The sequence below is a fragment of the Nothobranchius furzeri genome, chromosome 16 (assembly GCF_043380555.1).
Source record: "Nothobranchius furzeri strain GRZ-AD chromosome 16, NfurGRZ-RIMD1, whole genome shotgun sequence".
Taxonomy (NCBI): Eukaryota; Metazoa; Chordata; class Actinopteri; order Cyprinodontiformes; family Nothobranchiidae; genus Nothobranchius; species Nothobranchius furzeri.
This window is the reverse complement of record NC_091756.1, coordinates 35,538,975-35,564,493: the sequence shown is the minus strand read 5'-3', so window position 1 is coordinate 35,564,493 and position 25,519 is coordinate 35,538,975. Positions and strand designations below refer to the sequence as shown.

At 41.6% G+C, this 25,519-nt stretch overlaps 2 protein-coding genes across 6 annotated transcripts in view; one reads left to right on the top strand and one right to left on the bottom strand.

The window, feature by feature from the left end:
- Positions 1-19,370, top strand: part of LOC107387914 (MAGUK p55 subfamily member 3) — a 35,565-nt gene extending 16,195 nt beyond the window's left edge. For 3 of the 5 annotated variants that reach the window (XM_070545619.1, XM_015963174.3, XM_054749720.2), the window contains 11 exons: positions 6,083-6,279; positions 6,359-6,423; positions 6,831-6,848; positions 7,311-7,352; positions 8,836-8,901; positions 11,424-11,582; positions 15,210-15,290; positions 15,436-15,529; positions 15,635-15,743; positions 18,712-18,831; positions 18,905-19,370. In XM_070545619.1, the coding sequence (XP_070401720.1) occupies positions 6,083-6,279; positions 6,359-6,423; positions 6,831-6,848; positions 7,311-7,352; positions 8,836-8,901; positions 11,424-11,582; positions 15,210-15,290; positions 15,436-15,529; positions 15,635-15,743; positions 18,712-18,831; positions 18,905-19,084 (1,131 nt within the window). In that variant the 3' untranslated portion in view covers positions 19,085-19,370. Of the gene's footprint in view, positions 1-6,082; positions 6,280-6,358; positions 6,424-6,830; positions 6,849-7,310; positions 7,353-8,835; positions 8,902-11,423; positions 11,583-15,209; positions 15,291-15,435; positions 15,530-15,634; positions 15,744-18,711; positions 18,832-18,904 lie in introns of those variants that run through there. The other 2 variants (XR_008565601.2, XM_015963177.3) reach the window with 2 other exon arrangements.
- A 47-nt stretch (positions 19,371-19,417) lies between these two features.
- psmc5 (proteasome 26S subunit, ATPase 5) lies at positions 19,418-24,520 on the bottom strand. Its single transcript, XM_015963178.3, has 12 exons — positions 24,429-24,520; positions 21,511-21,582; positions 21,359-21,428; positions 21,182-21,279; positions 21,047-21,103; positions 20,744-20,974; positions 20,513-20,639; positions 20,250-20,440; positions 20,011-20,109; positions 19,819-19,929; positions 19,653-19,739; positions 19,418-19,575 (listed from the first exon to the last, which is right to left on the bottom strand). The coding sequence occupies exons 1-12, from the start codon at positions 24,450-24,452 to the stop codon at positions 19,522-19,524; spliced, it is 1,221 nt and encodes a 406-aa protein (XP_015818664.1). The 5' UTR covers positions 24,453-24,520; the 3' UTR covers positions 19,418-19,521.
- Positions 24,521-25,519: the final 999 nt, after the last annotated feature.

Below are 25,519 nucleotides of genomic sequence, written 5' to 3'. Positions count from 1 at the left end.
AAATTCGATGAAAATCGATTACTAAAAGCGTTGGCAACGAATTGCGTCATCGATTCGTTGTGTCGCACAACTCTCCCAAAAGCGCCCCCCCTTCCCGCCCGCCGTTGCGCGCAGAGCAAGTCAGATCAGCGCGAGGGAGAGCCGGCAGATCAGCGCGAGGGAGAGCCGGCAGATCAGCGTGAGGGAGAGCCGGCAGATCAGTGCAAGGTTCGCGCTGCTGCGAACCGGTTCCGCCCAAGGCCGGATTAACTGGGCAATTGCCCAGGGCCCACGAACTCTAAAGGGCCCAGGGCACGAGCACAATCCTGTATCTATAATTTCCCACTTTATGAGGACTAGGGTGACCGTATGTTCCGTTTTCCCCAGACTTGTCCACTTTTCACTCTCTGTCCGGGCATCCGGACTGCGGGTTCTTGTATTGATGAAAATGTCCGGCTTTTCATCCAGGAGCAGGGATCGAATTATGGGGGAGCTGTATATCCTACACATCCGGGGAGCCGGAAAAAAGTTTTCTATATTATATCATTTTTGGACTCTTGAGCAGAGAGCGGCACAGCGCATTGTTGCGCAGCGATCCAGGCAGCTGCTTCCAGCGCACGGTCCATTCTCAAAGTGGCGCAACCAAAAAACTATAATTAGCACACGATCGTTCATGTCTGCACATGTTCTCTATTTTCTGTCTTATTTGTGCCTGAAGCGCGCTACTGCGGAGCTCATCACCTGTGCTGCGGTGATTTCACCTCACGCAGCATCGAAAACGCGCTCTGCGCTTTGCGCAGATCCCTTTGATCTGCTCAAAAGTAACTGATGAGGTGAAAAGGTAAGAATCCAGGCAGCAGATTTTCTGGAGAACTAAGAGGAGATGCAGGAAGATGAGAGACAGACAGGACAGGAAAATAGTTAAATAAAAACAAGAAAACAAAACAAAGTGTTGAAAAGTAAAATGTAGGTAGATTTATCTTCACTACACGTTTTTACCAGTAAAAAACAATAAGTTATACACATGTCATATTTATACGTCTGATACAATTCAGGTCACCTTCAAAACTCAGTCACACACCCAGGGCCGTTTCAAGACATTTTGGGGGCCAAGGCAAAATGCCCCCCCCCCCCAATAACTGGGCTCCCCAGAAGCCTCTGTGTAATTCATACCCTCTCCAGGAGTATTAGTTATACAGTGTTTGTAAAAGCCCCTCAGACATTACTGACATGTTCTAATATTATCAGATGAAAAACTAAATTATCAGACATGCTGTCTCATCTGCTTCTTTTCTAAACTTGCAAAAAGTAACAAAACTACTTGAAAGCCACTATTTGTGGATTCTCTGAAAGTTTCCATGGAGTGTGGGACAACTTATTTTTTCATTGATCCTATCGTCTAATCTCACAGCTGAAACAAGCATCCTTAATAATCTGTGCACAGGAAGCTTACCAATGCTGTAGTAAAACAAAAGGTATAATTATTATTAATAAAACCTTGTTGCAGCACTAAAGCAGAAAAATGAGATTTTGCATTAAATATGCAAAATATTTACATATGAATTGTTTTAGAGCCCTTTTATTGGCAGAATCTGATATTAATTTAGTTCTTACAAAAAAATGGGTCCCAACATGGTTTGTGTGGCGTTGCCATAGTGTGATGTCATAGGCACAGATCCCCTGTCCTCTTGTTTGGAAATGGAAATATGATCACCCTACATTAAACAAACTGTCCACCCGGGCTTTTGCGCTGCACAGAGACGCTTCGCTGCCTATGACTGAACGTCAGTTGAGAGTCAGTCTCATGCAGATTGACCAATGAAGAAAGGGCCTCAAGTTAAGACCCTCTCCTCAATGGTCAGTCCACACGAGGTGGGTCAAAGGTTACTCTGGGCAGGTTACGTGTTGTCAGGCATTCAAGTATTGAGTATATTTACTGCATATTACAGTAAAATATTCTGTATGTGACCATATTATGGTGATTCTTGGGTCGTGATGATGGAGCCCTTGAATATTGTTGCCCAGGGTACAACAAAGTGTTAATCTGGCCCTGGTTCCGCCGTCACATTCCCGCAGAAACTGGTTGATTACACCGGGGCCAGACTACTAGCATGTGGTTTTACAACCACAATGTCCTCGGAAGCAAAAACGCTTTTAAAAGGGAGGGAGGAGTCCTAACTGTTGCTAAAGGCGTGTTGTGATGAGAGTGCAGTTATATACTGGTTAATATATTTTTGGGTTCAGTTGCTTACATGTGGCCTAATGTGAGTCTATTTGGGATCATTGGAATGATCAGCAGCATTTCTTGATGTGACTTTATGGCAGTTGCCCAGGGCATCATCGCAAGGAGGATGGCATTCATTTACTTTTGTTTTATTTGGTATTTTTTCAGTCATTTTTGGAAATAGTGATCAATTTTGATTAATTCACAGCCAATGTTTAATTACATTTAAAAATTAGTTGTTTGACATCCCCAGTTATAATAAATGTCAACAGATGAGATCAAACAAAACAGATGAGAATTGCCCTTAAGCCGTTTAACTTGGACCAAGCATTTTAGGTCACAGATAGATGTAGCTTAGGGTCTGTCTATACACCTTATAAGACACTTTAGGTGATGGCATGTTGTTTTTCTGCTATTGAACTGTTTTCTAATAATGTTGTGTTAAATAAAGTGAAGGAAGGAGAGAAATAACGTTTCCCTAGCAGTTTTAAAAAATTTCCCCATGTAATCCGATTAATCGTGTCGAGACCCCATCCGATTAATCGATTATCCAAATAATCGTTTGTTGCAGCCCTAGTACATGACTGTCATCTAAAAAAATCTTAGTAGTAATAAACTAAGTTCTGACCTTTTCTCGTCTTTCAGCTTCTTTGCTTTCTATCTTTTAAAAAAAGTAAAGATTTATTGAACTGATGTTTTTTTACTGTCAATAAGCCGTTTGTGCTCAAGTGTAAATGTTCAACATAAGCTTTGGCTTAAAAAGCAACAAGAAACTAATGGAAATTTTTTCTATTTTCCCATAAATTTATTTTCATCTGGTTCATTTCCATAAACTGGTCTATCAGTTCTTAAAGGTGCAATTTGTAGGAATTCTACAGTAAAATAATCACAAGAGTCTAATTTGTCAATCATGTAGGAAGGAAGGTTGCATTGAAACAGATTCTCAGCCAGATGGGGGTTGTCAGTTTTTCTCCTTAAAAAAAGGCAACACAGAAGCAGGTGCATAGTTATTATTTACACTGAGTTTGTAAGCCGAACTGATTTCGTTGACGCCCCTTTTTCATAACGAAAACGAGACGCAGACGAGCTAAAAATAGCTCTGGTGACTAAAACATGACGAGACGAACGGGAGTTTTCATTAAGGAGCCGAGGCTAGACAAAAACTATGCTCATTTCTGCCTGTCTCACAAAAGTTGTAACTCTGTCAGCACTGCTGCTGCTGTCTGTGTGTCCTCTGCTCAGCAGCTGAGTGAAGCTGGCTTCCCACCCACACAAGAAAGCACTAACAACTCTGCATGCATTTCTGATGTGGGTTGGAAGCCAACTTCACGCAGCTCGGCTCAGCACTTCCCTGCCGTGGGAACGCGCAGCGCTCAGCTGCTCATTGATGCTGCTACGAGATCATGTTGCTACTTTTAAATATATCCATAATATTAACACGTTTCTAATCTGTGTGCTTCCTGAAAATTCATGCTTTTAGGCAGATACAAATAAAGTACTGTTTTTAACAGGTTTTGTCTGAACACGTTTTAGACAAATGTTTTAAAGCCAGTGTGTCAGGATTGTATTCTCTGCTCCCGGTTCCTAATAACAGGTCACATTCCTGCTTTTTAACCCAACAACAGAACAGTTTAAGCCCATCTAAATGTTCATGAACATCTCTGTTGATGCTAACGAGCAGAACTGGGTTATTTGTATTAGGTCTGTAGGCTCCTGAAAACTCACAACACTTCAGTTTGTGGAAAAACATCAAATTCAAGTTCATTTATATAGAGCCAAATCACGACAAGAGTCATCTCAAGGCACATGGCTGCATTTAGGTGGACTTTGCCACAATATACTTTCAAGATGGAAGTCTGATAACAAATAATAAATTAAACAAACACATTTCTTTATGTCTGTATAAATATTGTGTAGAATACTCTAGGCTCCCTAAGAGTCCATTCTGAAGAAAATCATAAATTTCTTTTGTGAAAATCTACTGACTGATGCACAGATCTGCATCAATAAATTATATACACTATTGTGATTATCAATAAAGTAAAAAAAAAAAAGATACCAGTCTGGGGATTATTGTTTTACAAAATCTGGGGCAGCTGAGATTGTGTCCCATAGCCATAAAATAAATGATGTTGGTATGAAATTCACTCCAGTAGCTCAGTACATGTCTGACCTATAAATTCATTTGTTAGAGAATAATACTCTGTTTACAGTTTTGTAAAATTAAAAACAAAAATTGTTGTTGACTAAAACCTTTTAGAATTTTAGTCGACTAAAACTGACTATGACTAAAATGCATTTTTGTCATCAAAACTAAGACTAAAACTAAGATGCCCGCCAAAAACAGCACTGTTTTTGAGGTTGCCGAATCTGCAGCAAGCTAACGCTGCATCATAGGAATTTGAAATTCGACACCAGCAGGCACAAAGCTCCAGAGTTGTTTAAGTCAGTAAACAGGAGCGCCCCAGAAGTTATTTCTTCCCCTAAGAATCCACATCATCCCTTTGTTTTACTCTAATATTGGGTGAAGAAAGCTAAATGTTAACATTGAACTAGCAATGCTAATGGTGAGTTAAAAGCAAATAGGCAGCTCTAAAAATATCTCAAGATACTTTTTCAGTTACCAACAACTCGACATTACAGTGAAACATACGTTTGAAGTGAATAATAAGTCAACCGTGGCTTTTTTTCTTCAGAATTAGAACAGCAAGCTAACAGCAAGACGCCATGCGACACTTTCTGTAATGTCGAAGACAAACTATTGTAATAACTGTAGTAAGTGCTCCCCATAAAACACCAGATATGACCATGTATTTATCTACTTTTCAACTTATTGTGTGTGACTCATCTTTGCTTGTGATCTAGAATCTTCTGTAGCCGATCTGTAACTGGCAACAGTCATGAAACCCACTGAACGGCAGTGAGACAGTCATTTTTCCTTTGCTTTAAAAAATTGACTGAAGTAACCACATTTAACCACAGGAAGTCAGTCTTACAAATTGCACCTTTTAAATGGTAAAAATTTACTTTTCGATCATTTATTTTCCTTTTAATAATGTTTACTGCTCTTGCTCAGCACTCATAAGAGTTCCTGTGGATGTTTGAAATCCTCGTAAGTGGATCACCAGAACCCCTTCCTTTCACCACATCACCCCGGTTCTCCAGCAGCTTCACTGGCTCCCAGTTAAATTCAGGTCCATCTTCAAAATTCTCCTCCATACCTTCAAAGCAATCCACAACCTCTCTCCTCCATATATCTCAGACCTTATAAGTATTCACACCCCATCCCGTTCACTCAGATCTTCTTCTTCCATCCATCTTGCAGTTCCTTCTGCCCATCTCGCTACCATGGGGAGCAGAGCTTTCAGCCGCTCTGCTCCTCGTCTCTGGAACTCACTTCCCCCAGACATCAGGAACATCGACAGTTTTACCCTTTTCAAAACAAAACTCAAAACACATATGTTTAAATCTGCCTACAACCTCTGATTTTATTGAACTGTTTCTCTGTTTTTTTTTTCTTGTTTGGGTTTTATTATTGTTATTGTATTTTATTACGTGTTTTCTGTCAAGTGACCTTGGGTGTTCTGAAAGGCGCTTTTAAATAAAATGTATTATTATTTATTATTATAAGTGCTTGAACTATAATGTGCTAAATCATCACCAATCTAAGGTGCTGGAAAATCTTGAAAACTCACCTTGAAAAGTGATTAAATTAGATTTAAACAAAGAACTATTGTTTATTAGCAATGTTGATCTAATTTTATCCACACAAAAATAAAAACTTTTGTCAAATTTAAACAAACTCTTCTAATGGTCGTGGGTCATTTTGATCTAAATGAGGTAAATGGGGCTGGTTTCTAACCTGCTTTTCTCTTTAAGGCCTACCTTCGAGCTCTGTTTGACTACACACCTTTTGAGGACAAAGCAACGCCGTGCCAAGAGGCGGGACTTCCCTTTAGGAGGGGGGACATCCTCCAGGTTGTTAGCCAGGAGGACGCCACCTGGTGGCAGGCAAAGAAGGTGGGCGACTGTAACCTGCGTGCTGCTCTCATTCCTTCCACACAGTTTCAGGAGAGGTAAGCTCAAAGAATGGTTTTTTTTCTATACGTCCACGTTTTTATCAAGAATACATCAGTTCTGGTTCTGTTCTTCCAGACGGCTGAGATACAGATTAAAAATGGGTTCCCTGCCTTCTCCTGTCCCCTCCAAAGCATCTACATGTAAGTTTTATTTCACTATGTGACCTAAAACCACAAAAAGACAAGAAGCTTAGATCCAATTGCTTGTATTTGAGGATAAAACCAATCTTTTTCAAGGACATAAATAGATTATGAAGGATGAGTTTAAGCTCTGGAAAATGAAAAATACAGTTAAAAGATGAAATGAAACAAATCCAAATCTGTGTTACAATGAAGCTAAACTCACAGAATTTAAGTGTTTAGAGGAGATGCTGCAGCAATGTGGCATTTATCAGGCTTTTTGATTGTATTTACTAGGTCTACACTTCAACAAATAAACATGTTAGCCAGGACAGAAATTATGATCATGTAGACTAAAAGACGATGGACTCGGGTTGTTAGAGTTTCTACAGTGATGCTTTGTGTTGCTCTCACACTGCCGACTTCAGACGACCGGACTGACAGAGGTACGTAGGCCGACCCTGGTGATAGAAATCGTATCTCGTCCTCAAAACCACCACCGGTAAGCTCTGAGGTGAAAAACACAACAACCCTCACTGAAACCACACAGCAGGAAAAGGCTGGGGTGTAGCAATAAAACATAGTAAAAAAAAATCAACAAAACATAATGAATGAATGAACATTTAGAAAAGTCTGTCGTGTTTCTCCCTGCTGTGTTGGTCTGGTTTTGTGTTTTACACCTCGGGGCCGCCGCATCATCACGTCTTCATGGCTGGATTCAGTTATAAATGATGAAAAATGGAAACTCTGATTCAACTTGCTTCTCTTTCCATTTTTTTATTTAAAATGTTTTTATTTCCACTCTTGGTTGTATCATTGCCCTCTTCATTGTTTTCCTGCTTCAGAGTCCCGCCTTCACCTCCTCCCCTCTCTCACCCTCTCTTCTCTCCCTGCTTGTTGTCCCACAGAAGACTGTGACAGTAAAGGTGCTCTGAATGGAAAAGACGTAGGTGAGAACCACACAGTCCCCCCTCTCTTCATATTGATCCCTCGCTCATTGGCTCAGTGTTTATGCCGATTCATACCCGCTTTTAGATGCTGTAGATGGATGTGATGTTCAAGTCCTGAGCTGCTTAGTTTATTTGTTTGCTCTGTAAGGATTTCATGAAGCTGCTTGATAAAAGCTTTGCAAGTTGCAGTGAAAGACTCCATCTGCGCAGGCTCCATGATGCTTGTGTCTGTTTCTCCATTTGTTTCTACTCAGCTATAATAGTTTATTATTTTTTTCTCTAAAAAAAAGAAATAAAAATTTCAAAAAACTAAAAATTTCACTTGAAAATGATAAAAATATGTTTTTAAATTTTTATTTATTAAAAGTCTTATCAGGGCAGTTAAATGTTGGGATATTCCAACTGATCGGCCACCAATCAAAATTAGTCAATTTCCATGAAAAACGTGATCATCAAGTTCCAGTCAACGCCTTTCAGAGGCGATCGTGCTAGCCGATCACCTATCGCTAACCAGCAGAGACCTTGTGTGCTGCATCACCTCTCCCCCTTTCTTCACGCTATGCTCTCACTACTCTGTGGGCGTGATGTAAACCTGCAGGGAAGCTTGTTAAAATGCGACAACACAGCGAATTTAACAGGACACTGAAATGGCACTCACTGGGCGGACTGAGGTGGGTTTTCATGGCTCTCTGCAGAAATAAATACACTCGGAGCAGCAACATTTGCACTCACTAACACTCGTCTGTATGAGCGTCACCAACAAAAGGCTGAGTAATTAACCATTTGAATTAGTCATTATGCTACATGCCTATTTGTGGTGGACGACACGGGTTCCGCCCACTAGTAAGGGTAATAATTCCATTAATTCATCTAATAACGTAATGACTCTGACTCTTTTATTTTAGCTACTGTCGGCAGTAACCCACGCCTTAAAACCTCTTTGTTTATCCAGAGAACAGTTCGTAACAGAGCGGTTCTTAAGCACAACACATTTTCCAACTGCTAAACTCCCCTTCAAAATAAAACTGTAATGCATAACATTAGTCTTGTTTCATTACCTCTTCAAACAAACCTAGACAACAACAACAATAATAATAACAATAACAATAAATCAAAGATATCTCACAAAGCAGTGAGTTTTTTATTTATTTGTTGCTTATCTGCACTATTTAGACTGTTGAGAGGTTTCAGTCTCATTTTGACTGAGCTGTTGCTGCTTTATGCTGCAGCACATTGGTGTAGTTATCCTTGGCATGATCATTATGATTTTTAAATGAAAACAACAGAACTTTTCATATATATATATATATATATATATATATATATATATATATATATATATATATATATATAATCTTTAACCAGTCATTCCTCGTGCAAAATTTTCACCACCAGCACTTTAATTTCAGACAGCATGGCTTTCAGGCTTTTATTGTGTTGATGACTGAACTGGTGGAATAAAATTGTCTCATATAAACTGTAGTTTCTCCTAAGAGTAAGGCAGCTCCTGCCTTCTGTGGCCATGCTTTCTCATGGGAGTTGTACTCAGGTACCCTTACTGGTTTCTACTGCCGTTTACTGCGTTTGTGTGATGTGATGTCTGGCACAATGTATCAGATTTAATTGTGAGACAAAAGTTTATTTTGGTGTTGCTTGATTATTTTTGTTTAGTTTGTCACAGTTGCAGCATGATCTGTAAATCTGTTCATCTATTCTTAAATGTATTTCTAGTTCATTTCCAGAAAAAATGAAGTAATAATGCAACAAAACCTATTATTGTTTTTATTTTTATAAACACACACACAAGATTATTTTAGCATGTCCTGACCTATTGAGGACACGAAGGTTCATATTTTAGACACAGGAAGTTGATAGGTTGTGGGAGGAGTAAAAAACTATCGGTAACCAGATCTGAGGTTTCAGTTCTCCACAGGGTACAGCTTTACTCTAACCCCTGATCTCCACCCATCTTCAGGAATACAATCCAAACATCTTCAATGTAAATCAGGACATCAAAGTCGCTAATGTAGCATGTAGCTCTTTTATCCATCTGACGCGGCTCTCTGTGCTTGTAAAGTAATGAATAAATATTTAATTAAAATGTATTTTATTTTACAGCATTCATTTTTTAACTGTATATCAATTCTAAACATAAATATTGTCCTTTTATAAAATATAAACAAAAATGATAAAGACCTGAAATGACAGGTCACCTGCTTGTGCGTAATCAGATGTCTCTATAGGCGCTTTCTGAGCTGAGGATATGAGATTCGGGACTTTTCCTCAGACAGACTCATGTATGTGCCGCATTATCAGGGAACATTTTCTAAGTGACAAGTCTCTCTGACAGACAGGGTTTGGAAAAGACTCGCTTCAGTGAGAGGAGTCTTCCCGCATGCGCTCTGGTTCTGCTGCAGCCGCAGATTGACGCGCTCCAAGCAACTCTCCACATCTTCAGCTCGCTGTCCACCTTACGTGTGCGCTGACAGCGAGCTGTGCTGTTAAAGTGTCCATGCTCAGATGTTCTGATAGGAATCTTTTATTGATTGATTCAGCTACCTCTACGGTGTGCGTAATGATTAAAATGTCAGCTCATCTGCAACCTTGAGGTTTCTCTGTCAAATACGGGAAATATCCGGTCAATGTGAACCCTGCCATTTACCTGTTTTACCTTCTTATGAAGATTGTTGCAAAGAGAAACATTAAACCTGTTTAACACCAGAGCCATGCGCCGTTATCTCAGTCACTGTAAATGAGGGAAAAAAATGAATTGATCCAATCCCTTTCAACATTGTTTAATGTAAAGTTTTGTTCAGTAAAAAGTTTAATTAAAACAATCCAACGAGAAGGAGCCTGAATTTGTATTTTGAACAGTTTTAACAACCTTTAAAAGGAGACGTGTTTCATTTCAGTGAAACTTTGCCCACCCCACTCCGACAAAACGTGCCTAGACCAGCGTCTTAGGTGAGTTAGTGGCTATGATGGCCTTGGTAGTCCAGTGGTTAAGGTGTCCGTCTACCATCTTAGTTTTGCCATGTGCTGACATGGGTTCAAATCAGCAGTAATTTATTTAACCAGCTGAAGCAAATATCATGTTTTTATATTTTAGTTTTATTGATTATGTTCTGCAAAATATTTTGTGATTCTAAAAATCTTTGAGTTTGGTCATCTCCAAGCAGCATTTTAGTCCTGGGAGAGGAGCAGGGCCTGATGAACAGATTAGTTTCTATTGACACTTTACAAGATTTTCAAAGTAAAACTCTAAATTTGCAGCTGAAACAGGAAAAAGCATGAATGAAAAACGGGTTTGGGCTTTCCATGATGTAGCCCATTTTAAAACTAAGCTGAAAGAAAAAAATATGGATTTTCACTTTTTATTTTGAATCTCTATTTTTTGGGGGGGGGGGGGGGGGGGGGGGGGGCCTCAAATGGCAAGTTCAAAATGTTCAGTTTCTCTTTTTTTTCAGATACAATCCTTTTTTTAGTTACCCAAACATTCTATTCTAGAAATCTAGGCCAACTATAGATTATGCCTGCAGGTATATATTTTCATATGTAGGATGGCTTGCCCTGCCACGCCTCCATCGATTAAGGGTCAGATTTGTAAACTTGCTCGCATTAATGAGGCCCTCACTGAAACCTGTTACTCCATTTGTTTTTAAACGAGGAATGTATTTGAGAAATCAAACAAATCCAGTTGTTTATTTTCTGAACTGGCAAAAGCATAGAAACTGAAGCTTTTATGACCAGAGAGCTTTTCTGATCTTTATTAACTGGATTAACATCCATCCATCCATCCATTTTCATCCGCTTATCCAGAGTCAGGTCGCGGGGGCAGTAGCCTAAGTCGAGAGGCCCAGACTTCCCTCTGGATGAACATTTTCCCATTTTAAGCAACTATCAGCACTGATTTTTCTGTCAAAATGACAAGAGATTCAACACATTTAAGATTTTGTTGCAATTCAGAAAACATTCTGGAAATGAGATTTGTGTGAGGAGTGTTATTTCTCATAAGTCTTCAGTATTTATGAGTCAGCCTGAACTGTGTGTTCCTGTTTGTCTCGAGCACAGCCAGCCTGCGCAGAAGTTTCCGTCTCAGGAAAGATCATCAGGGTTCACCGGCAGAGGCAAACACTCCAGATGCCAATCAAAAAGACTTCTTGATTTACGAAGAGGTCACACAGTATTTGCCACGACCTGGTGAGAGGCCACGCCTTATAGCACTAATAGGTAGGTCCACCATGAATGCTACTGTTATTAATCAAAGGCCGTCCCAATGCTCGCACTTCCAACCTTGCACCCCTTAATTGTGCATTCTAGTCAAATGTGAATGCGTAGGGTGTCCCAATAAGGAGCACATGTCATGCTCGTCTACTTCTGGACCATGGGTCCCAGAAGAAAGAAAGAACAAATGCAAGTTAAATGTGCAAAAAACGCTATTCGCTAATCCCGTTTGCTTAGTGCCATGGATTTCACATATGATGTCTGAATTTTAAAGAAGCCTTTTGATACCAAGAAAGCGCTAACACTATTTTAGGTTTTGTGTGAAAATAAGTCCAGGACTACAAATGCCCTTAACGAAAGTACGGTAAGTAGCAGCTACATTAAGGGGGAAGAGATTCTGTGGTGATGTCACATAAGCGACGTGCCGATGTAGTCATGCTAATTACAAATTTTCCCAAGCCTATAAATCTCAAAGTACGTGCCAGGCGTGGTCGAAACACACATCATTACTTTTCATTTAACCCTTTGATGCATAAGGGTCACCACAGTGGACAGGTACTCAAAATTGTTATTTCTTTATTTTTGCTATTAAGCACAGCTGTTGAAGACTTTATTGCATGTGAGCCCCTCCATCTGGACTTCAGTAAGGCAAGCCAACATATTTCATGTTCAGAATGCACACTGTCCACTGAGATGGACATGTAATAAATCATTTGTAAATTAACAAAATGGTACAAAAAATATGTGTTGAAATTTGTTTCACTCACACCTAAAGATGAATGAAAAAAATTGTTTAAAAAATCATGGTTGAAGATTTCATAATTCATGCATCAGAGGGTTAAATATGAGTGCAACATTTGTGCGATCCAGGGTGTAAGGCAAAGCGGATTAGAAAATAGCTCTTTTAGCCCCCATTTACTTGCATTAATTTTTTCGCTCTTCCGGGGACCCATGAACCGACCAGGAAAGGAGGAGACTTAGGTTCCCTATTCTCAAATGTAGGCCTCGGCCACGCCGACTTTGCATCCTTGATCAGCACTCCACCACAGTCAAACTTTAGGGTTTTACCCACAGTCCTTTGTTGCGTGGAAATTTTGAGAAGGCAGAGCAATGGCTCAAGTGCCCTTTCTGAAAATATGTATTTTCAAGTATAATTATCCAAATAATGAGTATTTTATTATTGTGTTCCTATAGGATTACAATCAAATGTTTCTCTGTTGAAACATGCATCAGATGTCTGTTGAAAAGTATTAACAGGTAACAGTGCTGGTGTGTGCTTTTGGACATGGCATGCCAGTGATTTAATCACTTGTTTTAATATCATTCAGTACAATTTAACAGACTGCAGAGTCAATGATAAAATTTTGAGATTAAAAATGAAAAAGGCAAATTTCTTCTCAGAAATTTTTTTTTCCCAAATTGGAATGGTTTGGGAAAATCAAATCTTCAAAATTAAAACCAAATTTGTATCATTTCCTCTTTTACCTTAAATGAAAGCAGTTAATTTTAGGACGATTAATGTTCATCCATGAATGTTTTAGAGTAAGATTTAACATGGACAGAAATGAATGCAATTTTTATTAAATAATTGTTTTTTGATACTTTTTATCATCTTTATTAAAACTAACACAAACAGTGACTGGCATGCTGTGCGGTCGATGATGTAATGCTCACTATCCAAATTGGGCACATTAGATTATTTGCACACTTCTGTTTACGCACTCAAAGTCTTACTTCCGACTACCTCCAAGTGCACTTCGCTGAGGACCACAGGGTGCCGTGTGTGTGTTGGGACTGGGCCATAGATTTCCCACAGAGATCGACTCGCAAGGTAGTCATTTATACTAGAGGCCACAGCAAATGTATTGTAAAGATAAGTGAACTTGGTCTTTAAAAAAAGATATTAGAAAAAAAAACTGTTTAGAGTAGGCAGGATTCTTCCGGCTCTTGGAGAGTACAGACGCTTTTTTTCCCTCTTCTCCTCCCTTTCTTATCCCAAGGCTCTTTGTCTGTCTTTGGGTGGACGGCACTTCTGCATTTTTTCTGGAAACTGGAAATGATTAAAAATGGACCTGGTCAGTTGGTCTCTCAATGCGATTGACAAGATTTTTTCAACGATGGATGCCCCTCTGGGACAGAGCCAGTTGGGCATATTATGGACTCCTGGAAACAGTGGAACCTGATATGCCTCTCCCAACTGTCTGTAGAGGATTTTCAAGACGTCTGGATATTCGTGGTGTTGGTGTCAGGTTTCCTGCTTTTTGGCCTGAGTGGTTATCTGGCTTACCGGAAATTAATGAGCTGTCAAGGAATATTGGCTCAATCCCGGAGCTCAGGGATGGATTGCACCGCCCTGTGAATGCACAGACTCATATAATTGTCGAGATGAGTCGTAAGCTTGGAACTTTGGCTGAGATTCAGACTCTGGCACAGAAGGTGGATTCGATCAAGGAGCGAGTTGACGAGTCAGCACGGATTGGGATTGATTAACTACGCCATTATTGGATTTAGAGGGGTTGAGGACCAACGGAACTTTAAGACAGAGAGGAAATTATCTCTGTCTGGCCCCAAAACAAGTTCTTATCTGAATCTGGTGCCCTTGAGCCTGTGAGACTGAAGCGATTACTCCCCCTCAGAAGAAATGTGGAATGCTGCCATTGCCATGGCAACTCTGTCTCCCTATTCCAGCCTGGGTGGGACTGCGACCGGTGAAGGCCGTTGAATCGTTCCAGGAGTCACTGTGCTCTCTAAACCCAACGACCTCCTCCCCCTGTCCAAACGGAGGTCACAGGCGCTGCTTATCGTGGCTGCATGCACTGATGTTTGGAGAGTCCTCTACCCTACCTCCCCACCTAGTGGACACTTGTGTAATGTCTGAAGTCTGTTGCAATTCTGTCTGAGGTGTTTTTTGCACAGCAAAGCTGCCCTCCCTGTGGAGGGTAACTCTGAAGTGCCTTTTTTTCCTCCACCTGGCTCAATCCTCACATATAAACCCTCTGATCTCTATTAAGGTAGCGCGACTCGGGTTGCGAATGACCGCAGTCACCAATTCTTGTCATGTGTCTATGCCTATGTATGTTAGCCTGGCAAGCCAGACTAAATAAATGTATTATTTAGTCTGGCCACGCTCCGTTGACGGCTCTCGGTTGTGGGGCGGGTTCTACCGTTGTCTTTCAAATGATCTCCGCATTCCACTGGACAATGAATGTGACATACTCTTGTTTCACTCTGTTGCATCATCCCACCCACCAGGGATATAGAGTGCCCTGATTGGCCCACAAAGCGGATAAAGCTCTGTGATTTGTTCACTAAGCAGATAGAGCACTATGATTGGCCCACCATTATGGACCAGTCACAGCTCTTTATGTGTTTGAAACCCCTCTAGAGAGTTGTGATTGGCTAGCCAGAGTCCTGGTAGGAGATGCGGAGGTTCCAATGTAGCATGCCTAGACCAAACTTTGCAAAGCAAGAATTTGGTCTAGTTCACTAGGCTATATGCATGTATGTCTGATCTCAGAATTGTGTGTACTTAAACTCTAATTTCCCTCTGGGATTAATAAAGTATCTTTGAATTGAATTGAATCAAGGTCTTGTTTAAACTGGAAACCATTGTCCTGGTTTTTGGGACCACAGGTTCTTTAGGATCTCGGATCACAGAGCTGAAGCAGAAGGTGATCGCTGAGAATCCTCGGCAGTACGGTTTGGCTGTACCTCGTAAGTGTGTCGTCTCACATTCACCATAAATGCCTTGACACTAGGTAGTGAATGCAGATTTTATGATTGTATACGGATGTGAATTATTGACCTTGGCTCAACTCCTCACACACCTTGTTGGTTGTCTCAAACCTGTGACCTGAAGACACGACTCGAGCCAGAAAAAGTCACGAGAGAGAAGGAGTGGAGTACCACTTCATCAGCAGAGCTGCTTTTGAGGCTGATATTCAAAATGGCAAGTGAGTGTCAGGAACGATATTCCTGTGGTTGTGTAATCTCTTAACAGTTTACTGAACCTTTGAACCAGCTCTGTTCCAATCCCAGGCCTCTCTGTGACTCTGCAGGTTCATTGAATTTGGGGAATACAAGGAGAATCTGTATGGCACCAGTTTAGAGTCCATCCACAAAGTCTTGAATCAGAACAAGGTCTGCCTGGTGGATGTGCAACCAGAGGTTGGTATTAGTGATGCACCGATATGAAATTTTTGGGCCGATACCGATATTAAGATCACTGTTATGACCGATAACCGATATACTGACATTGATGCTTCTAAAATCAGATTTTGTATACAGGTGCTGGCCAGTAAATTAGAATATCATCAAAAGGTTGAAAATATTTCAGTAATTCCATTCAAAACGTGAAACTTGTACATTATATTCATGCAATGCACACAGACCAATGTATTTCCAATGTTCATTACATTTAAATTTGATATTCATAAGTGACAACTAATGAAAACTCCAAATTTGGTATCTCAAAAAATTAGAATATTCTGAAAAGGCTGAATATAGAAGACACCTGCTGCCACTCTAATCAGCTGATTTACTCAAAACACCTGCAAAGGCCTTTAAAAGGTCCCTCAGTCTTGTTTTGAAGGCACCACAATCATGGGGAAGACTTCTGACTTAACAGCTGTCCAAAAGACAATCATTGACACCTTGCACAAGGAGGGCAAGACACAAAAGGTGATTGCTAAAGAAGCTGGCTGTTCGCAGAGCTCTGTGTCCAAGCACATTAACAGACAGGCGAAGGGACGGAAAAAATGTGGTAGAAAAAAGTGTACAAGCTCTAGGGATAACCGCACCCTGCAGAGAATTGTGACGACAAACCCATTCAAAAATGTGGGGGAGATCCACAAAGAGTGGACTGCAGCTGGAGTCAGCGCTTCAAGAACCACCACGAGGAGACTCATGAAAGACATGGGATTCAGGTGTCGCATTCCGTGTGTCAAGCCACTCTTGAACATGAAACAGCGCAAGAAGCGTCTCGCCTGGGCCAAGGACAAAAAGGACTGGACTGATGCTGAGTGGTCCAAAGTTATGTTTTCTGATGAAAGCAAGTTCTGCATTTCCTTTGGAAATCAAGGACCCAGAGTCTGGAGGAAGAGCGGAGAAGCACAGAATCCACGTTGCATAAGGTCCAGTGTAAAGTTTCCACCGTCAGTGATGGTGTGGGGTGCCATGTCATCTGCCAGTGTTGGCCCACTCTGTTTCCTGAGGTCCAGGGTCAATGCAGCCGTCTACCAGGAAGTTTTAGAGCACTTCATGCTTCCTGCTGCTGACCAACTTTATGGGGATGCAGACTTCACCTTTCAACAGGACTTGGCACCTGCACACAGTGCCAAAACCACCAGCACCTGGTTCAAGGACCATGGTATCCCTGTCCTTGATTGGCCAGCAAACTCGCCTGACCTTAACCCCATAGAAAATCTATGGGGTATTGTGAAGCGGAGGATGCAATACGCTAGACCCAACAATGCAGAGGAGCTGAAGACGACTATCAGAGCAACCTGGGCTCTCATAACACCTGAGCAGTGCCACAGACTGATCGAGTCCATGCCACGCCGCATTACTGCAGTTATTGAGGCAAAAGGAGCCCCGACTAAGTATTGAGTGCTATACATGCACATTCTTTTCATGTTCATTCTTTTCAGTTGGCCAACATTAGAGAAACAAACATTTTTTCATTGGCCTTTAGAATATTCTAATTTTCTGAGATACCAGATTTGATGTTTTCATTGGTTGTCACCTATAAATATCAAAATTAAACGTAATAAACATCGGAAATACATTGGTCTGTGTGCATTGCATGAATATAATGTACAAGTTTCACGTTTTGAATGGAATTACTGAAATATTTTCAACCTTTTGATGATATTCTAATTTACTGGCCAGCACCTGTAGAATTGAAAATTACTAAAGCTGAATTAACAATATGTACACACACTACACATATTTACGGTTCTGAGATGATTTCATTCATTGTCACATGACTAAACAATTACACATCACCCCCCTCACTCTATGAAACAGGCAAACAAATGGAGACGAGATGGAAAAAATATCAGTTGTTAATATCTGCCCGGTTTTATTTATCAAACCGATACTGATATTGATGCCGATATATTGTTATCCCTAGTTGGTACGTCTTGCATGCTGCAGGTGGACATGAGTGACCTCTAGAGGTGAGGCTGGGAACCATCTTAGATGTTCTCCACCCAGTGTTCTGCTTCATGTTGTATTTACATTAGTGGGTTAAAATGGTTTTCTAAATGATAGTTGGTCATTTTCCTTCATAATATCACTTAATTTCATCTTGTTTTGGTTTTTTAATACGAATTGTTGCTATTTCTTTCATTTTGGAGAGTTACAGTACAGGCCAAAAGTTTGGACACACCTTCTCATTCAATGTGTTTTCATTACCATTTACCGGTATATGGGTAGATTCTCACTGAAGGCATCAAAACTATGAATGAACACATGTGGAGTTATGTACTTAACCAAAAAAGGTGAAATAATTGAAAACATGTCTTATATTCTATTTTCTTCTAAGTAGCCACCCTTTGCTCTGACTACTGCTTTGTACATTCTTGATGAGCATCAAGAGGTAGTCACCTGAAATGGTTTTTCAACAGTCTTGAAGGAGTTCCCAGAGGTGTTTAGCACTTGTTGGCCCCTTTGTAAATGGTCATGAAAATAAAGAAAACACATTGAATGAGGTGTGTCCAAACTTTTGACCTGTACTGTAGATTCTCCATTTCTCCAATACCTACACCTTCAGTGGTCTGTTTTGTGACAAGTATGCAGTTTTATAGAAACAAGCCTGAATGGAGACTGGGTTCTAAAATAGTATTTTTGATAGAATTCTAAAAAATGATTGAAAATCCAGTTATTTTACTGGGTGGAGTGAACAGCTGGGTGGAGGTGCCTCTACGTTGTTGTTGCTTATGCAGTGATGAAGAAAGATGACCACATACTAACCAACCCATACATGAAACGGTCAACTAGTCATTTTTAAGTCTTGAAACACTCAAGATTTTTTAGTGAAAGGCTGAAAATATTCCAAACCTCAGTACTTTTACTTTACAGGCTTTCCAAATGATTTATTTTTGTGTCATAGACCTGTTTCTGACTCATTCAGGCAATGAAGACTCTACGAACAGCTGAGTTCAAACCGTTCATCATCTTTGTGAGACCTCGCATCTGTGACGGTCAAAGGAAATACTTCGGCTCGTCTTCCTCGCTCAGTGTGGGGGTCACGGTGAGTCACATAACAAGAACCTTGCTGAAGTGATTTGTGCAACAGCGAACCCTTCTTTACCTGTTCTCATCAGGACGATGACCTGCTGGAAATGAGACAGTCGGCCGAGAAGATGGACGAGTGCTACGGTCATTGGGTGGACTACGTTTTGGTGAAAGAGGACCCAGTGAGTGCCTTAGAGGAACTCCAGAATGTACTGGAGCGGGTGCAGACAGAACCTCAGTGGGTGCCTGTGTGCTGGGTGAGGCGCTAGGCAGTTGGACTTGTTGCTCAGGAAGGTTAAAATAAAAGGAACCACTGTGTACGGACGCTCAAGTGTTTATAGAAATGGTGTCGACGTTATAGGTCTGTCTGAACATCCTGGACTGTTGTAAGTGTCCAGTGGGAGCGTGACAGCTTCACTGGTGTGCGCATTTTCTAAGCTAGTCATTGTCAGAGACCTGTTATCTCCAACGTTAGAGACCTGTGTTGTGAAGTGCCATACTGAATTTCCAAAGCATTTGTGTAAAATGAACAAATAAATCTGATCTGCTGGATGATTCCTGCCTCCTCACTTTAACAAAAATGTATTTAAAAAAAAAAACCATTTAATTATGGAGGAAAGCATTTAATTATGGATTTATGTAACAATTACAAACCTTTAACAAAGGAAGGACAATATACAGATGTAGTTATAGATCACTAGACGTTTTACTTCCACAGCTTCTTGATGGACATGTTCTTCTCGCTGTCTTTCTGCATCACCTGGAGATCAGAAGGGAGGTTTTAGAGGACAGGTAACGAGCACAGAACACAACGTGAGGTAGGTTTGTGACTCTGACCTTTGCCACAGCCATCTCAAAGTCCTCCTGAGTGACGTGGACTCTCCGTTCTCTCAGAGCGTACATCCCTGCCTCTGTGCAGACGCCCTACAGAAAAACATGCGACTTGCCTTAAGTCTCACTTTGATAGGAAACTTTGAGACTTCTAGTAAATGAGCTAACTCACCTTAACCTCGGCACCAGATGCTCCCGGCATGAGCTCAGCAATCTTCCTCAGGTTGATGCCACGTGTCAGGTTCATCTTCCTGGAGTGGATCTTCAGGATGTCCAGACGGGCCTGTTGGGGCAAGATGGTTCAGATTTTTGAATAGATGACATGGATTCATTAATGACATAGTGTGACGAAGCTTGTACGTACCTCTTCATTGGGAGGGGGGAACTCGATCTTCCGGTCGATCCTTCCTGGTCTGAGCAAAGCGGAGTCCAGGATGTCGATACGGTTGGTGGCCATGATGACCTGCAGGGATAATGAACGACTTAACCAGCAGCTGTAAGTTCATGTTTCAGGGGTCAGGCATAAGGCACTAAAATGTTTCTATTCCCCCCCAAAGCAAATTAACAAAACAAAACATTTTCTAGAAACAAACGTCTGAAGACCTTGATGTTCTTTGTTGCCTCAAAGCCGTCCAGCTGATTGAGAAGCTCCAACATTGTCCTCTGAACCTCGCTGTCTCCACCTGAGCCTCCCTCCAGACGGGAGGAGCCGATTGAGTCGATCTCATCCATGAAGATGATGGAGGGAGCGTGCTCTCTGGCCATGACGAACAACTCTCGCACCATACGAGCGCCTGCAGAGACGCGACCGAGCGTTATCTACACACAACTCAGACCTAATGCACCAAGATGAAACTGGAACTCACCCTCTCCAATAAATTTCTGGACCAGCTCAGATCCAGACACCCTGATGAAGGTGCAGTCTGTGTGGTGGGCCACAGCTCGGGCCAGCAGGGTCTTCCCTGTTCCTGGAGGCCCGTACAGCAGCACCCCCTGCAGGCCAGAGGCAGAACTAAATCACCACCCTGCTGCTGAGGAATCTAGAGAAGAACCATATGGGTTTGTTTTCTCCATCACCTGCCCGGACTATCACCCACCTTCGGCTGTGCAATGCCCAAAGCCTCAAACAGCTCTGGGTGTTTGACTGGAAGCTCGATCACTTCCTTGATCTCCTTGATCTGCTTATCTAGGCCACCAATCATTTCATAGGTGGAGTCTGGTACCTTCTCCACCATCATGAGGGACACCAGAGGATCTACCTTGTTGGGTAGGATCTTGTGCAGGGTGTAGCTGTCGTTACGCAAAGCAACGCGGCAGTTTGGAGTCACCTGGTATAAAAACAACGATTGGGTGAATAGTTGTGAAACAGCTTTTGTGCTCATAACAACTGTAATCCTTACATCATTAATATCTATGTTCTTGTCCACATCCACCACAAACTTTCCTTCTGGATGCACCTGAATTGATGAAAAAATACAAGAGGTTAACTACGATGATAAAACAAAGCATGCAGCAGAGTGAATGGGGCCACACACCTTAACCAGCACTTTCTTTTTGTCCATCACCCGGACCACTTCTCCCACATAGGAGCCCTGCTCCTGGAGCAACTGCAGCTCCTCACGAAGGAGACGCACTGGGAGACAAGAAAACAGTATTTTACTCCTCAGAAGGAAAGCTGCTCATATGACGAAGCTAGAGAAATAAAAAAGCACCTTTGGCATTAAGTTCATTCCTCTGTGCCTGCAGACGTCTGAGGTTCTGGCTCTTGTCGTTCACCGTCAGCTGTTAGGACATAAAGATCTGATAAATATACAGAAAGTATGGATAATACTACCCTACCAGCAGAAACCGGGCTAATTCTCACCTGCAACTCTTCTATCTTGGACAAGTAGTACTGTCTCAGACCGGATCCTCCTTTACTCTCCACCACGTCCATCTGGTGAAGGAAAACTTGTTAGATTCAATCACGCGTTTCTTTCAAACTTAGATTTCCATCTCATCAGAACTTGTGACCAAGTTCATTATGACTGATCACATTTGTTCATAAGACATGAAAGGTTGCAGTCAGGGTTTTACGAGCTACTAATCTTAACATCTAAAAATGAGACAAGAAGGTCTGATGTAGATGTTTGCTCGTTGACAACAGGAGCCAAATGTAACGTGGCAGAGTACTTTCAAGACCTCCTCAATCCCATCGGCACATCTTCAGTGAGGAAGCAGTCTGGGGGCTTTGGATTGAGCTCTCCAATATCTGGTGCTGAGGTCACTGAAATGGTCTAAAAGCTCCTCTGTGGCAAGGCTTGGGGGTGGATGAGACCTGCCCGGAGTTCCTTAAGGCTCTGTTTATGTTTATTTATTTAGCAGACGCTTTTTTCCAAAGCGACTTACAATTCTGGCTCTGGATGTCGTAGGGTAGTGTTGGCTGATCGCGTGGACATCAAGGGCAGTGGTCCCACTATTTAAAAAGTGGGACCCCAGGGTGTGTTCCAACTACAGGAGGATCGCACTCCTGAGCCTCCTGGTAAAGTCTATTCAGGGGTTCTGGAGAAGAGGGTTTGATGGATTGTTGAACCTCAAATTCAGGAGGAGTGATGTAGTTTTCGTCCTGGCCGTGGAACACTGGACCAGCTCTATACCCTTAGGGGGTCCTGGACGGTGCGTGGGAATTTGCCCAACCAGTCTACATGTCATTTGTGGATTTGGAGAAGGCGTTTGACCGCGCCCCTCGTGGGGCCCTGTAGGGGGTACTCCGGGAGTATGGGGTACCAGGCCCTCAGATACGGGCTGTTAGGTCCCAATGACAGGTGGCAGAGCTTGGTCCGCATTGCCATCAGTAAGTCAGGCTCGTTTCCGGTGAGAGTTGGACTCCGCCAAGGCTGCTCTTTGTCACAGATTCTGTTCATAACTTTTATGGACAGGATTTCTAGGCACAGCCAAGGTGTTGAGATGATCTGTTTTGGTGGCCTACGGCTTGAGCCTCTGCTTTTTGCAGATGATGTGGTCCTGTTGGCTTCATCTGAACATGACCTTCTGCTCTCACTGGAGCAGTTTGCAGCTGAGTGTGAAGCAGCTGGGATGAGAAACAGCTCCTCTAAATCCGAGACCATGGTCTTGAGTCGAAAAAGGGGAGAATGCCTTCTCCAGGTCAGGGATGAGGTCCTGCCCCAAGTGGAAGAGTTTAAGTATCTTGGGGACTTGCTCATGAGTGAGGGAAAGCTGGAGCGTGAGATCGACAGGCTGATTGGTGCTGCATCTGCAGAGGTTGAACTGGTCTGTCGCAGTGAAGAGAGCGGAGTCTATGGTCATGAGTTTTGGGTAGTGACCGAAATAATGAAATGAGTTTTCTCCACAGGGTGGCTGGGCCCTTAGAGATAGTGTGAGAAGCTCAGTAATCTGGGAGGGGCTCGGAGTAGACCCGCTGCTCTTCCACATGGAGAGGAGCCAGTTGAGGTGGCTTGGGCATCCGATTGGCATGCCTCCTTGACGCCACCCTGGTGAGGTTTTCAGGTCATGTCCAACTGGAAGGAGACCGAAAGGAAAACCCTGGACACATTGGAGGGATTATGTCTCTTGGCTGGCCAGAGAACACCTTGGGATTCCCCCAGAGGAACTGGCCCAAGTGGCAGGGAAGAGGGAAGTTTGGGCCTCTCTGCTTAGGCTGCTGCCCCCGCAACCCAACTCCAGATAAGTGGAAGAAAAAGGATGGATAATTATAGCAGTGTAGTTTGAAGTGACACATAAACCAGCTGAAATCATTTCAGATTGTTTAACTTTTAAAAACTTGACAAAAATCCATAAAGGTTCAAGCATTGTGGAGGATTTGAAACTCCCAAGTAGAACAGAAGAACCACACAGCAATCCGTTCTCATAAAGTTAACAGTTAAACATATTTTAAAAGGGAAGTACAACATCTCCTTTAGTGTTGTTTTTAAAGGTATCGTGTTAAAACTAACTGCTTCATTTATACATCATTGAGGAAATTATTTTACTTAGACAGGAAGTTGTGAACTAAAACAAGTGTTTTTTTTTCTTGTTCAGAACATTACAATTTACTCATTTTTACCAAATCAATTTTTAAGTCAAAATGGAACAAAAATTCCTAATTCTGCGTGTCAATGTCAATTAACTAAACCTTGATATTTCTCAAATACTCCAGTCAGTGTCTTAAAATCCTAAACATGTATAACAGTAGTTGATACACAATTCATAGCAAACTAAATGATTGTTGCAAGCCAAACCGTTAACTGGATTAAAGATGGATTCATATTCATTGATTGGTGTTCTTAAATTGATTCAACAATATTTTACCATGTGATGTCAGGCCAAAATTGAAATCCATTTCAGTAAAACAACCATTTTCGTGTTTCCTTCCCAGTGATAACGCCAACTAGCATTAGCTAATGTCACAACTCGACTAACCCCATGTGACTTTATCACAACTAACTAGTTGAAAATGTCACGTTAAGTATGTAAAACGTTAAAATAGATGACCCGTGTGACTATGAGAGTCAAATCATGTGAAAATTTGGTTGATAGTAGGTGAAATGTTCGCGTGTTTGGCAGGTTTTTTTGCATGCTCAGCTACAATGAGACAGCAAACCGGCAGCACAGACCGCATTCATTGTTTATAAAAGCAGCAACACTACCGTTTTACACAAAAACCGCACGGTATTGATGTTTCATCGCCGTTTAAAGGAAAAAACCTCGCGTTAAAGTTCAAACACCATGTTTCTTATCTAAGTTTCTGATAAAACAAACAAAACGGTAGAAAATTCCACCTACATTCTCCATGACTTCCACCTCCATCTTAAAAAGTCTACATCCGCTTCAGAGCAGTTGTACTTCCGGTGGGCGAATCAACGAAATGCGAGATGTTAAAGCAGTAGTACCCCCTAGGGGTGGCGCGGTGCAAATGCGGGGGAACTGTATGATTAAACAATGAAACATCTTATTTTTGTCTATACCTGCCCAACGATGACGGGCCACATCTAATGTGAGACAGGCGTTTCTGCTGCTTTTGCTGCAGTCAAAACCAAATAAAGATCAAAGTCAGATTCAGAAAAGGATCTTGGTCACTCAACCTACAGCCCAGATGTAACACTAGCAGCCACAATTGCTTTGCCTAGTGAACTAGACCAAATTCTTGCTTTGCAAAGTTTCAATGAATCAATAAATATATTTATTTATTCTGGCTTGCCAGGCTAACAATTGCTACATTTCATCCTCAGTTTAAGAAAAGCCTACTGCTTAATTTAATCAGGCCTAAATAGGCTAAACAATGTTGTTTTAACTTGACATCCAATAACGCATTAAGCTTTTACTTTTATTGTCCATCATCAAAACACAAATCTCATTGCTATAAGAGCTATAAAACTGTTAAATCTAGTATTTTTTCTTGCGATTGCATGTAGAGGTAGTAATTACATTTATTATGAAGGGGTTAGAGTCGATACAACCCTGTGAGAGCATGTCTCTGCTTCTGACCCAGGCCACTTCACCTTATGGTTCAGGCCAGGTTCAAGTGCTCAGAATTGGCCCTATAAAGCCTTATCATTCCATCCTAGATCTCTGCGTAACCTACAATGCCTGCAGGTGGTAGTCAGAGGGACAGCGCTAGTCAGCCTCACCGGCTTCAGAACTGGTCATGGATGTGTCTCTGCAACACTTAAATGCTAAATGACATCATATGTGCCATTGACAATAAGAAATATTGTGTAGCTTTGTTTGTTGACTTGGCTAAAGCCTTTGACTTTGTAGACCATAACATTTTCCCTTAGCAGGCTCAAACATCTAGGCTTTCTCAAGCATCTGTGGCGTGGTTTAGAAGTTATATCTTAGGCTCATTCTGCAAAGAAAACCTTGGTCAAAATGAC